Below are 13563 nucleotides of genomic sequence, written 5' to 3'. Positions count from 1 at the left end.
CTGGCTTGAAATGGTTTCTTTAACAGTAGGGCTGTATGTTATTGATATTATTTTTGTTTCTTTTGGTTTCATTACAAATGCATCAGTTGGCTCAATCTTTAATGATTTATTCTCTTCCAGGATTAATAATAATTGGATAGGAACCACACTAAAATTGACTATCTGCCTGGTTTTTGTCTGACTTGTTCCAACCAAAACATCATCAAATTTGACAACAGTTCCGGAGGGATTTGCTGGTCCAACCTATTTGAATTTTATTATTGACGTGTCATAGATGTAGAAATCAACTGACCAACATACAGCCATTGAAATTCCCTCTCCCAAGATTTCAATCTGTACGGAATAAACACCGTTTATAAGAAAATCAATGTGGTCGACATATCTATAGGCTTCTCGAGGGAGAAAGTCTATTAAGATGTCCTGACTGCTTCTAGGAGGAACCAAATGTTCAAAAAGTGACACTTTTAGATGGTTGCTGTCTTGTGTGATCTTTTCTAATCTGTAATACAATCAGCTATTAAATTAAAAATGGTATAGTCTTATTAAAAAAGAAGTAAAATTACAATAACTGTTCTTGGCTTTTGTTATAAAATTTAAGTATTGTCTTGTTCACTCTCAGATCACACTGTTGAGCAAGGCAAGGGCCAAAGTTAAACTTCTTGAAACTGAAGTCAAACAAAGGCTTAGTTGCAATCCCATTGAGCACTATTTCATATTCTGCACCTTGATCAGTCTGTAAAAAGGCAACTATGTTTTTTAGATAATAAATAATAAAACTATTGAAAACCACCTTTAAACTGATATGAAAATCTGTAATTGCGACAGTATTCATAGGAAGAACTGTGTGGATAAGTTTAGTCTTAGCATGTGCTCCTAAAAACGTTTGTGAATCGAAGGTTATTACTAAGGATAATTCTTTAGCCTTATCCCTGTCATAATCCCAGTTGAAATTAAGCATCTTATTGCTATAATTAGCCATCAAAAATTCCACATGATAAGGAACTTTCAAAGGGATCTATGATTTTTTTTAAACATTAAAATTATGCGATTTTGTTCTAAATAAAATGAACTTGAAAACTTACTCTTCCAATGTCAAAAACGTTGGTCTTTGTTGGATGCAACTTCACCTGGCTGTCATTAGACATATACACAATTGCACATTCTAAGTCAAAACATTTGCTTTCTACATAAAAATTAATTGGATCTTTGCATGACGAGACTTTGATTTTCACAGCTTGTTTTAATTCTCCAATAGTACTTAGTTTGAAACTGATTCTAGAATTTTACAAATAATAAGCCATTTGCTAATCTTATATAAACTTTTTTACAATTAAAGTTGATAAACTTAATCTAAAAGTGTTTAAGTTAGATATATAAAAAACCTGAAATTTAATTTGCTTCGTCCATGCACTGTCCCTTCCATTGGACAAATATGAATTTTTTGGCTTTGGCTTCCACATGCCAATGATTTTTCATCAACTGCAAAAGTTATAGTGTACTCTTCTTCATTTATCAAGGTGCCATCTCCATATCTTTCAATATCTGTTTAATCGAAACTCTTTTAGGAAGGTGCTGTATAAATCTTAATTTGAACTCAGAATTAGTATAAATTACCAATTGGTCCAGGTGTCAATTTTAGGACTGCAGGAGAAAAATAAATATTGGGCTGTTTAGACCTTCCAATAAACAATATTGGTTGGCTTATTGAGAAACGCGGTATTTCAAGAAGCCACAATGAGTGGTATGTACCATATTCTCTAGGTATAAAGTTGAAGGGAATCTGTAAGAAAAAAAAGCAATTTAAGGTGAAATAACGTTAAATAATTATAATATTACGTACTTGCATAAACCAAAATGGTGCTAATTCACCAGACTGTGTGCTGCAGCTAAACAGAATTTTTGAATCATCATCGCCATAGATTTTTTTCCAAAAGAAATTGTAGGAGAATTTTGAAGGGTTCATTAAAGTTATTTTCCTTAAAAAAAAAAAAAATAAATAAATAATAATTATAATAATGAAAAATTTGTTTCAAAATTCGATACAAAATCAGTCAAATTTTCAAGCAAATCAATCACTTTCAGAGTAGTAAGAAACTGTTTTTAGGCCACCAAAATTCTTCAAAGCTAACTAATTAAGTTAACAATTTAACATAAATTGAAATAAATAAAAATGGGATGAAAACCACTAGAAACAAATTTTTTTATCAAGTGAAGATTATAGATAATGTTCAAAGACTTTTAGATAAAGATAATCAAATACTTTTATGCTTAAATTAAACAGAATAAAAAATAAAAATCCACTCTTCCCTTGTAAGGGAATAAACGACATTTTGTTAAATTTTCATTGAGAAAAATGCGATGTTACTATTTGTCCTTGTATGGGATTTAGATAACTGGATAATTTTGAAATAATTAATTATTTTGATTACTCGGGATTAATAAGTTGTACATAATTGGTAACAGTTGGTTGTAAATCATACACATTACTTGTAAAATTTCACTTAAATTATCTTAATCTAGAATAAGTGAGAATAAATCACTTGATAAATGTTTTTCCAACGCCCTTTGCTTCAATTTCAATAGCTCTGGTTGATTCTGGATAAGTTTCAAGGCCATGGACATATGATTCTTTATGAAGAATATGACAGATTGATGGGGTGCCAGAACCCGACAAATTTACTATTCCCATTTTAACTGGTTCTTCATTCCACATGAAGTATTTTGCACTAGAAAATCGACAAAAAAATTGCTTTTTAATCATTTTTCATTTTCTCAAAAAATATATCAAAAATATCACTGACTCACTTGCAGATTAATGTTGTGGAATAGTCATAAACAAAGTGGGGTGTAAATTTTATTTGTACTGTGACATAGTTGTTTGGCGTAATGACTCCATTCTGTGGTGATAACGAAAATGGATTGTCTCCCAGTACGACATCATAAGGCGTATATCTTTTGGCTTGATTTGATGACACAATCAATGCTTTACTGCTTTCATTCTGTACAGAAATCATGCTTTGGCTATTATCGACTGAATCACTGATTAGAAGGTCAAGACCAGACACATCTTCAGTTAAATACTCAAGATTGAAAATCTCTTGATTTTCTTTGTATCCTTTATTTTCATAAATTTCTGAATTCTCCTTGCAAACATTAATGTCATTCAAGTCCTCGATTGTAACGAAATTTTCTGTAAAAATTTAACTCTTTGAAATTAACGAAATTCAAAGTAGGAATAATTATTGTGAACAAACGCACTTTTTTCTAAAGTTTTTGGCATGTTTACCCTTTTTACTCCTTGAACAACTATGTTTGATTGGACTGAGATCGAAGGAAACAATTTCCTATACTGCTGCAAATATTCTATTCCCTCGTCGCCAAACGAACATTGCCATTCGAGCAAAGGATCGGATGGTTCCTGTTTAACATCTCCAAATTGAAGATTAAATTCAATAGGAACCAACCCTGTATTTTTCAGCAATAATATTGCATAACTAGACTGAAAATTGACAAATAGTTTGTTAGTTATTGAACTGATTCACAAAGTATTTTGTATACCTCTAGCATTAAGGTTGAAGGAAACTTAATTTCTGTTGTTGAACTAGTCATTTTAATAGAAGAACATTCGGTTGTTACAAATAATGTTATAGAAAAATCTTTATCCTTGTCAACAACGCTAAATTGTGGTTCTGTTTCCTTTGGGGATTCAAAAGAAAACTGTTTCAAATGGTCAAAGCTGGAAAAAAATTGACAAATTGACCAAAAATGTTATAAATTAAATTGACGATTATTTTCTTGTACTGTTATAGTAACCTTATATTTGAAGATTCTTGAGCTAAAAATTCAAAAAGCTTTGGATCCCTCGTCCAGTTTCCAATTCCTACATTAGAATGATATACAATAGGCCTGTATTTCAGTAACAGCAACTCCTACAAAAGTGGAAGTGTTTACAAATGACCATTTACAGCAAAACAAAATATACTTACTTATCTTCTTAACAAAATAAATGACATTTAAAAAAATACATATTTATTTTTTATATAAACAAGATAACTATTATTTATCAAAATAGAGTTGAACTCACAAAAAAATAGTTGATAGATATTGAGGACATTTATTTGATTTAATTTGCTGAAGGCATTAATATAGGATGAAATATGATCCGTTGATTTTATTTATTTATTTACGGATCAAAATCCACTATAAAAAAGACATTTTACAATAACAAAAAATATAAATAATATATGTAAAAATACAAATAATATATATATAAAAAGAATAAGGATGTATATACATGGTAATAATATAAATGGTAAATATAAATGATAAATATAAAAATACAATTAAAGAGTAAAAACTGAATAACAAAAATGAAAGACATAATTACTAACCAAATAAGGCAGAGAAAACAAAATAAAGCTGAAAGACACTTGAAACTACAATAACTAGGTACATATTTAATGAAAATAATGCTCTTTGTAAATGTATAATAAGACTAGTGCGAGAATTAGTTGAACCAGTAAATGAAATGTAATAATTTTGTACAGTATGAAATATAAAAGCATTCAACTAAGGTTGTAGGATAAGGTTTTTCACAGATTGCACAGAACTATTGAAGAAGTCAATGCTATTGCAGATGTTGTTACTCTTGATCATCATTCTGTGCAGAGGAGAAGAGAGCATGTAGTTAGAGCTTTGGAATTCAATATAAAATAATTTATAGGTTTTAAGAGAGTATGAAGGGATGTAGTTGTAGTTGAGAGAGGAGATAAGGACTATCAATGAGATTGTTTAATAATTTAAATACAAAAACAATATCAAAGTAATCTCTTCTTAGTGCCAGTTCGAAAAGTTTAAATTCAGAGCGGATTGCAGGGTAGGCAGAATTCGGAGGAAGATTGAGTTTGTAGGAAAGTTTTTTTAAAAATTTTTTGTACAGATTGAAGAATTTTTTGATAATTTAGATAGAATGGGTTCCAAACAAGTGTGGCGTATTCTAGTATGGGTTGTACAAAAGCTTTATAAAGATGGACAAAACATAGAGGATTTTTAAATTCATAGGTGTTCCGGATGATGAAACCTGGCATCTTCATAGATCTATTTTTTATTGAAGAAATATGTTCTTTAAACTTGAGCTTTTGATCAAAAAGTACACCAAGATCCTTTACGACCGGGTTAAAAGAACATCATGGAGAGTATAGAGATAAATAAAAGGTTGTTTCTTATGAGAGAATGTAATTGTGTAGCATTTGAAAACATTAAGAGCAAGTATGTTATTAGAGCACCAGGTTAGCACATTATTGGTAGAATTTTGTAATTGTAAGCAATCGGAAGGAGAAGTGATTATGGAATAGATTTTCAGATCATTAGCAAATAATAAAAATTGAGCCGAAGGAAGAGCAAGATGGATATCATTAATAAATAAGAGAAACAAAACTGGTCCAAGATGAGACCCTTGCGGGACTCCCGAGGAAGCCGCAAAGGGACATGATTTAAATGATTTTATTTTGACTATTTGTTTTCTGTCGGAGAGAAAGCTGGATAACCAATTCAAGATAGTTCCGGTGAAACCATACTCCATTAGTTTCCTTAACAGTATTGTGTGATTTACTTTATCGAAAGCTTTAGAAAAATCAGTATACACTGAGTCTACTTGGTGTCCAGAGCCAGAGTTTATTGCATCTAAGATTTCTAATATAAACAATGAAGGATGGAAAAGCAATTGGAAGGCGATGAGCAGATTGAGAGCAAATTATGATTTAAGGAACCAAATGCAGTGGAAAAATCAAGTAGAACAATACACTTATACCCTTTACACTTATATATTAGGGGTATTCACAATCTTTGTGAGAATTGTCGATTTTGTTTTTAAGTGTTCCAAAGTGACTTAGTAAATTTATTGAGCAATTTATGAACAGTCATTGTCTGTGATTTGTGGCCTATATTTCTCTCTTTATTCCTTACAATTTTAAACAAAGATAGGTCCAGTGGATCCCTGGTGAATTTCCATTTGTTGTAGGTTGAATCATGAAATTTAAAGCAAGTTTAATCAGTAAATGTATGCTGGTGTGAGCTCCATACTGGATTCTCGATGTTATCTGAGTATGATAAAGCCTTCTTATATCTTGTTTCAGTGTATGCTATGTGAGAGTTCCAGAGAAGTTTTTTGTTCAAAACTATACCCAGGAAGTTGTATGTGGAGCACATAGATTTTTAATTGTTCAGAAATCGTGAGATGCGGTCTGGTGTGATGTAGGTTTCAGAAAAACATTTTCTTTATCGTGCCAACGTTCCGATCTTTATTGAGATCATCTTCAGGGACTGGAAACAATAAAGAAAATGTTTTTCTGAAACCTACATCACACCAGACCGCATCTCATGATTTCTAAATAATTATCGATTAACGGTCACTAATCACCACACAGATTTTTAAGTCACCAAACTAGATAGGAGGAGGGATTCATAATTTTCTATAACTAGTGAAGCCCATGAACTCCATTTTTCTCAACCAATATTCTAAAACCTGGGGGGCCAGTGTCATTTTATTAACAGTTTCGTCAAAATTCTTATTACTGAATAGAGGGTGAAATAATCAGCAATCTGTGATATTTTGACATGGTTCCGTGCTAATGATTTGATGGAGGCAAATGAGTGACATTATTATTACTAATATTAATCTTGTGAGATTTCTTGTTGAGGTCTGCAGTAGTGTTTACCTTTAGTTTAGTAGATTTTGAAAAAATAAAAATAGTGAAGAAAAGCAGACCAGGATGATCAAATTGAAATTTTATACAATTTAAATAACATATTGTCATATTTTTCTAATTCCTACTTGTAATCATATGTGATTTTTTAAAAATTTATATTTGCAAGTTACAACAGACTCACCTCATTTACACCTTCTTCACTGCCCAAGAACACTACAAACATATCTAGGTAGGAATTTCCATCAATGTGAGCAAGCGTTGGTATGAAACGAAAGTTGGGATGAGTGGGAGCGACCAGGCGAAGAATCTCTGATTTGTTGTTCCTCAGCCGAATTTTCCTAGTTTTCGCCAAACCCAGTAAACATGGATCAAACGTCAAGTCATAAGTGTGTGTGACGTTCTTAGTCTTTTCTTCTGCAGAATGATCCACAATAGTGAATAAAGGTATATTTTCAATCGTCAGAGCCTTCTGGATGCCTCTCCCCTTGATAAGAAGCTCAAGCTTTTCATAAGGATTATGAATTGTATGAAGCAACATGTGGCAAATGTCTTCTTGCTCCTTCAGGGGTATGTACTCTACGATCATATCTACAATTTCACCGACTGGTAAAGTGAAAACTATTGGCACCCCCAATTGTTCTGCAAAACGAAAAATTCAAATTAGTCAGATCTTTATCCTGAGACAAACTGTAAAGAAAGTGATAAGTACTGTCTGGTTCAGCAGGGTGTTTCAACCATTGATTTGAGTGTTTTGAAATCCTGAGATTGAATTTGCCACTGTTCACCAAAAACTCCAACATTATCTGAAAATTTTGTTAAATAAATACAAAGTTTTAAAACAATCTTTACGCTTTTTTTAAACTAATCAATAAGCACAAGTGAATTGTCACCTTTGCTACAACATTGCCAACATTTTTAAAACTTATGTTTGACCCAACTCCAGTTCCAATAATCGCTCCACCAAGATCAAGAATCGGTTGGTCATCATTGATGTATTCTGTAAAAACAACCTTCGGGATCTCTCCATGTCCTTGTAAATATATATTACATTCCATATCTTTCAACGGCGGTGTCAAATTCATAATTAAATTAAGTACAGCATCTGATGACTAAACATTTCTAACATATAGTCGTTATATATAAAGTTAAGTTAAATAGACAATTACATCTACTGTCTTAGGAGTGAACTTGATAGTTAATGTCTGAATCGTCGAGGGCTCAATAGTTATTATTTTGTGAGTTGAATCATTTTCAAAGGAGAAATTATTTTCACAACTGTTGTAAAGGTTTCCCCTGAGCCTAATAGGAATGAGCCCAACATTCTCAAGATCAATTAATATTTCTTGTGAGAAACCAACAACTGTATGGTAAAAATCAATGGTAAGGTCTTCTTTTTTAAATACCGCAAAAGGAGTTCCCTGCAAAAAAAGCTATACATGTCAAAAAATGTATACTGATCAGCGGCATATTTATTGATTTGCTATGCAACCTCTTGCAAAATGTGAAATACAGATAATAAATACTATGAAAACTTTTAATAATACTTAAACATATTTTTTCTTTGGATAATTTGGGAATGACTAGACTTGAGAGAAAAACCTTTAACAAAACAAAAACTATGTTCTTCTGATTATTATAAACAAACAGTTATTAAATTTACTGGATTTCTTTCATCATATCAGTCTATAGTGAGGTATTTGTTGCAAGTGTTTAAGGTGCCAACAGACTCCTCAGTAAAAAGAATTAAAGCCAGATCTAAGGATGAGCCACCATAAAATTTTGGAGAGAATTAAAATACATATGATTGCTATAATGGTACCTTGCAAAATGAGAGAAAAACTCAACTTTGACAGACCTGTCCAAGTGGGCATAGGCGATAGAACATTTGGAAAAAAGGTAGCCCCCAAGTTTCAGTAAAGGTCCTAATAAGGTGCACAGATGGATTGAAGATGTTACAAGGAGTAGGTGTAGGGGTAAAAAGCCAAACTATACACTAGCAAAGCCCCTTGGATTAATCCTCCTTAATCAAGCTAAGGTACATCAATATGTGCACAGGAGTTAATAAAGAAAAATATGAAAGATGCACAGATGCAACCAGGCAGCCTTAACGTACTAAATACGTATCCTTTAAATTCCAAACTTGTATGGAGGTGCCTAAATTGCCCATACTTCGTGAACACGAAGCATTAGCCCAATTACGGTAGCCACTTCGATAAGCCAATTCTCAAACCATAAGTGGTGCATGAAGAAGCAATGACTGATTGCTTAGGTTTATAATAAAAAGTGCACTTCCCAAAATATAGTTATAATTTGTAGGGGTTCCAAAATAGATCTATATAAATCGCAAAAATTTTAAAATCCTTTTTCAACTCCCAAAAACCTCAAAAAAACATAAATTGTATTCATTTAATTTTTTTACAAAATCATTCTAACTATTTTTTAAATCTTTGCATTTAACATCATATATAGAAATATTTATCATATACATGTTTTTATTTTTTTTTAATCTACAAGTATTTAACTTAAACCAGGTTGAACCATTCAATGTTATTAGAACAACATATTATGAATAAATAAATTAGATATATATTGATAATTATATGCCTGAGTGTACATACGTAAGATTTTAATAAGTCCAGTGCATTTCTGTCGGTAGCAATATGTAAATGCTTAAACATTGTTCTCTCAGAAGTACTTATTTTAGGAACACATCCTTCTCCTAGAAACTTCACTGGAGTCACTCTATTCATATGTTCTGCTGAATCCACTTGTAGTTCGAATATCTGTTTAAAATGAAATAGAATAAATAAAATACTGTACAACAGCATGAACTTGAAAATTTATTTTTATTACCTCTGTTATAGAACCCTCTTCGTACGGATGAAAAATGATTTCAACTTGGGCTATTTCACCAGGCTGTAATTTGCCCATGTAATTTGAGATTTCAAAATTCCCTAAATTGCTGGAAATTGATTATTTTATAAATTTATAAATAAAATGAAATTTTACGTTTATTGCCCTATTACTTTAGCGTATCTGCTACTTTAATAATATTGTATCCCAATAACTACCGGTCCTTGAGTGCCCTCAACTGTATATTACATAACATAATATTTACCAATCCAAACTGTTAAGGGATAAGTCCAATGAAGGGTCCCCCATTCCTAAACCTTTTGATGGTGTTCTTGATTGTTGATGAGAATATGCGTTTTTCTTTTTTAGAGACTTCTTCTGAATTTGGAAACAACAAAGTAATGCATGAGTAAATATTCAAAGAAATTGATGAATATAATGATTATTCTTGGAGGAAACAGGTTGTTTGATTGATATTGCACTCCTCTAGGTTTTGTGTCCTTGTGGGTATTGAGAGTGAATGTATTTATTAGTGTGAATGTGTAGTGTGAGAGGGGTGATAGTGGAATATCCAGTACTCCAACAACCTTCAATTATGTTAGTTTTACTATATCTGTAGAGTGATGGAGGTATATTGAGTATTCCACTACCCTAACTGAGAGAATGGTATATATATATATATATATATATATATATATATATATATAAAAGTAAGAATGTAAGAGTGAGTGTGAAAGGATTTAGGAACAGATTCCATTGGGGGCTGAAATGATCTAGCTATTCACAGAACCCCGAGCCCAACTTTGGTGGCTGGAAAAGACTGAGGTGTGATCCCAGTCTGCCAAATCCCAGGGTAGGTGATTCTTCAAGCCTGCCATTAATTTATTGTAAATTATCAAATTGCATCCTTGAACGCACACCTTTATTATTTATTGAATTGCGAAAAGCAACAAGCTTTTGACTATAATATTGTAAAATCAAAGAGTATTACTCATTTATGTGAAATCAGAGAAACAAATTGGTGTGAATATAAAATTTAAACTATAATAGGGATGTTTATAATTTACCCTTACATCGTGTTTGTGGTCAACTGTTGTCCAATTAATTAACGAATTATTCTCATTGATTGAAGCTATTAATTTATTCAGTTGCAGTGAGCCAGTTTGCCAGGATTCTGTTTCCTGTTGTATTTTCTGGGATTTGAATATATATTCAAAAGGAAATGCCCCTACATTGCTAATAGTCAAAGTATATTTTTTTTTAGTATACATTTCGGTTGGTCCAAAGTTGTACTCTGAGAATGGCGACACCACATATCTGTAAATACACACATGATTATATTCTATGTTTGTATATTTTTTTATTTGACCTACTTTGAATATCCCACTTCTAAACTTGCATATACTGGTAACTCAGCTACAATATGGTCAGAATCTTTGAACAAAATTTGAACAAAGAGTACACAGATTTTGTTTAGTGTAAGTGCCACTGTGCTACAGGCCACAACCTGAAAATAATAAACAATTTATTTATTTTTCTTCCTTTGTCCCTTCCTACAAACGGTAATTTACATTTATGTCGACTGGTTTTCTCGGATGAAGATTTCCATGAGAACATCCCAATTTTAGAACTTTTTCAGGTTCAAATAAACCTCTTTTAGTTGCAGCTGCAAACCGTAATCTTAAAAAAAAAGAATTGTTACATTATGTTAGAGTAAATGGCTGGATGTACATCCAATTTGGTTGTTTCTTACTTAAAACGAACTGAAGATTTTCCCAAATTTATTATAGAAAATTGGGATTCTTTTTCCTTTCCGACCCAAATCGATCCAAAATCCAAGCATTGGGGTTCTTTATTATTGCTAACAATATCTATTAAGATGTCACAGGAAGAAAGATACATGGTTAGCTGCAATTTACCTAACATTTTGTTCTTTTTTTTATATCTGTAAATCTAAAATTGGCCAACAGAATATAGAATCAAAAAGATGAGGATTACAAGGGGAAATCAATAGAAATATATATAAATATAATAAATAATATATATGAATAATGTAATTACCGAGAAAACTGCATATGCTTTTTTAGTTTCTTCAATCAAAGGTGAGTAATGAAATGTAATTGTGTCTTTTTCTGATGGTTTAAGGTCGCCTTCGAATGGAAACCACTTCATTTGATTTACATTGTTACAACTTTCTAATTCCCAAGATATTGGCAACTTTGATTTGTTTTTAATTAAAATCTGCTCACTCCTAGTGTCGTGAATTAAAACATTTTCAAAAGAGAGTATTGACGGTGTGAATTCTACATCTAATTTGATTCCTTCGCCGACAAGCTATTCATATAAAACATACATTCTAAAACAAATATATGTGATTTTTGACGTTTATAAAATACCTTTATGGAAGTAATTGCGGGATTATCTTTAATTGAAATTATTAAATCATCTTCAAATATGGTGACTTGAGTAGGACAAGCATACACTTTCAAGTACCCATAGCCTTTGGGCTGTTCAAAACAAATTAATTACATTTTTAGACATATCTTATTTAATTTTTAAGTGTTTACAATTTCACCTCAATTTGTAGGCTTGTAGGCACCAGTATAAACGGTGAATCTAAAAGGGCGAACATGCTAAATGAAACCGACATGGGTAGGTCAGATGCATTGTTGATTTTAAAAGTCGCTGGGTTAAGATACGGGCTAAAAGGTTTATTGAACAATTAAAAAGGTTTATTGGAAAATTATTACAGAAACGGAGGAAGGGGTGCAACATTACCTCTGAACACAGTTATCAGTGTTCACAAATGTACAACCAAAATTAAACTGCTTGAGGTCTGACTCATATACTGGCCCAGTTTTTGAATAAACATTGCTAGTCTTACATACCTGAAAATACAATAAATTGTAAAGATATTATACACATATTTTTTTAAAATTAACTAATGCATTATATTATTTGGCTGTTCAATCCCCTCACATCACATGATCCATGTCATTTGTGAATTCAACTCATTATATATTGTACAGATTTATACAGATTGTAATAAATATATTAAATTTAAAAAAATGTATACTTAATATTTATGTAAAGTGTATAAATTATTAAAATGTATAGGTCACTTTTAACTGGTATGATGTGAAACAATAAAGCTAATGGATAAAACACATTCATTTTGCCTCCCATGTTGTCTTAGAATGCATATACCAAATAAAAACTGAAGAGGGCAAGGCAGATGCCTTTTAGAAGTCAAATTTATTTTAATTAATAATTGAATTATTTTCTATTTTAATGTTACCGTTTTCTTGGCTTATATCAAACCACTAATACTTACATTTTTAAATATTTTTGTAACATCTTCATTTATAGTCGGTATATCACAAATAGCATGGCAATTCAGCACCAGTTTTGATAACGGCCAACTATCTACCATAAATTCAAACTTTTCTTTGTAGTGCTTACAATCTTTTGGCTGGAAAGTGATCTTTAGTTGTGTCATTTCTCCAGGTTTCAAGAAGATCCGGGCTCTTCCGGAATCGAAGTTACATTGAGACACTGTTTGATTTGAATTAAATTATAAACTTGTTTATAACATTTGACGAAGAAATACACACAGTCATGTTCAAATCGAGTGGATGTTTGATAAATCTGACTTTTATAAAAGTACAAGTCATTGTTCACATCACAAACAGAAAATGGCGCCTCTTCTTCTTTTCGAGATTGAAGAGGTGATGGTTGAATACAGAAATAAGTGGTTACCTTTGGATCTTCGACTTTTTCTGAAGATTTCAGGTCTGAAATAATTAATTATATAATAGCATTAATAGCTTACCTTGCTATTTAACAATTTCAATTTAATAACATTAAAATTATACCTAATAAGGTTGTAAATTTTTTGTTACTTGCTAGAGCCATACATAACATCTCCAAATTATACGAATCATCTTGGGAAGGATGTGTAATGATCCATGTGTACACATTCTGCAAGATATTCAAAAGGTTG

At 31.5% G+C, this 13563-nt stretch overlaps 1 protein-coding gene across 3 annotated transcripts in view; it reads right to left on the bottom strand.

Annotated features, from left to right (window-relative positions):
* The window catches only part of LOC106664532 (hydrocephalus-inducing protein-like), a 32462-nt gene that overhangs the window by 3208 nt on the left and 15691 nt on the right, over nucleotides 1-13563 (bottom strand). For 2 of the 3 annotated variants that reach the window (XM_014390338.2, XM_014390339.2), the window contains 31 exons: nucleotides 13436-13541; nucleotides 13175-13354; nucleotides 12895-13115; nucleotides 12339-12448; nucleotides 12136-12262; nucleotides 11957-12067; nucleotides 11622-11894; nucleotides 11314-11513; nucleotides 11132-11240; nucleotides 10934-11067; nucleotides 10634-10877; nucleotides 9826-9938; nucleotides 9561-9669; nucleotides 9326-9490; nucleotides 7874-8125; nucleotides 7598-7816; nucleotides 7417-7510; nucleotides 6889-7346; nucleotides 3814-3929; nucleotides 3559-3736; nucleotides 3259-3499; nucleotides 2806-3190; nucleotides 2541-2726; nucleotides 1841-1976; nucleotides 1615-1780; nucleotides 1383-1542; nucleotides 1083-1275; nucleotides 791-1015; nucleotides 564-733; nucleotides 301-499; nucleotides 1-243 (listed from right to left, as the gene is read on the bottom strand). In XM_014390338.2, coding sequence (XP_014245824.1) covers nucleotides 1-243; nucleotides 301-499; nucleotides 564-733; nucleotides 791-1015; nucleotides 1083-1275; nucleotides 1383-1542; nucleotides 1615-1780; nucleotides 1841-1976; nucleotides 2541-2726; nucleotides 2806-3190; nucleotides 3259-3499; nucleotides 3559-3736; nucleotides 3814-3929; nucleotides 6889-7346; nucleotides 7417-7510; nucleotides 7598-7816; nucleotides 7874-8125; nucleotides 9326-9490; nucleotides 9561-9669; nucleotides 9826-9938; nucleotides 10634-10877; nucleotides 10934-11067; nucleotides 11132-11240; nucleotides 11314-11513; nucleotides 11622-11894; nucleotides 11957-12067; nucleotides 12136-12262; nucleotides 12339-12448; nucleotides 12895-13115; nucleotides 13175-13354; nucleotides 13436-13541 — 5823 coding nt within the window. Of the gene's footprint in view, nucleotides 244-292; nucleotides 500-563; nucleotides 734-790; nucleotides 1016-1082; nucleotides 1276-1382; nucleotides 1543-1614; nucleotides 1781-1840; nucleotides 1977-2540; nucleotides 2727-2805; nucleotides 3191-3258; nucleotides 3500-3558; nucleotides 3737-3813; nucleotides 3930-6888; nucleotides 7347-7416; nucleotides 7511-7597; nucleotides 7817-7873; nucleotides 8126-9325; nucleotides 9491-9560; nucleotides 9670-9825; nucleotides 9939-10633; nucleotides 10878-10933; nucleotides 11068-11131; nucleotides 11241-11313; nucleotides 11514-11621; nucleotides 11895-11956; nucleotides 12068-12135; nucleotides 12263-12338; nucleotides 12449-12894; nucleotides 13116-13174; nucleotides 13355-13435; nucleotides 13542-13563 lie in introns of all 3 variants that reach the window. The other variant, XM_014390340.2, reaches the window with a different exon arrangement.

Source organism: Cimex lectularius, unplaced genomic scaffold (genome assembly GCF_000648675.2).
Source record: "Cimex lectularius strain Harlan isolate CLEC.00 unplaced genomic scaffold, Clec_2.1 scaffold112, whole genome shotgun sequence".
Lineage (NCBI taxonomy): Eukaryota > Metazoa > Arthropoda > Insecta > Hemiptera > Cimicidae > Cimex > Cimex lectularius.
Note: the sequence above shows the minus strand (reverse complement) of the source record. Positions and strands in the feature narration are given on the sequence as shown.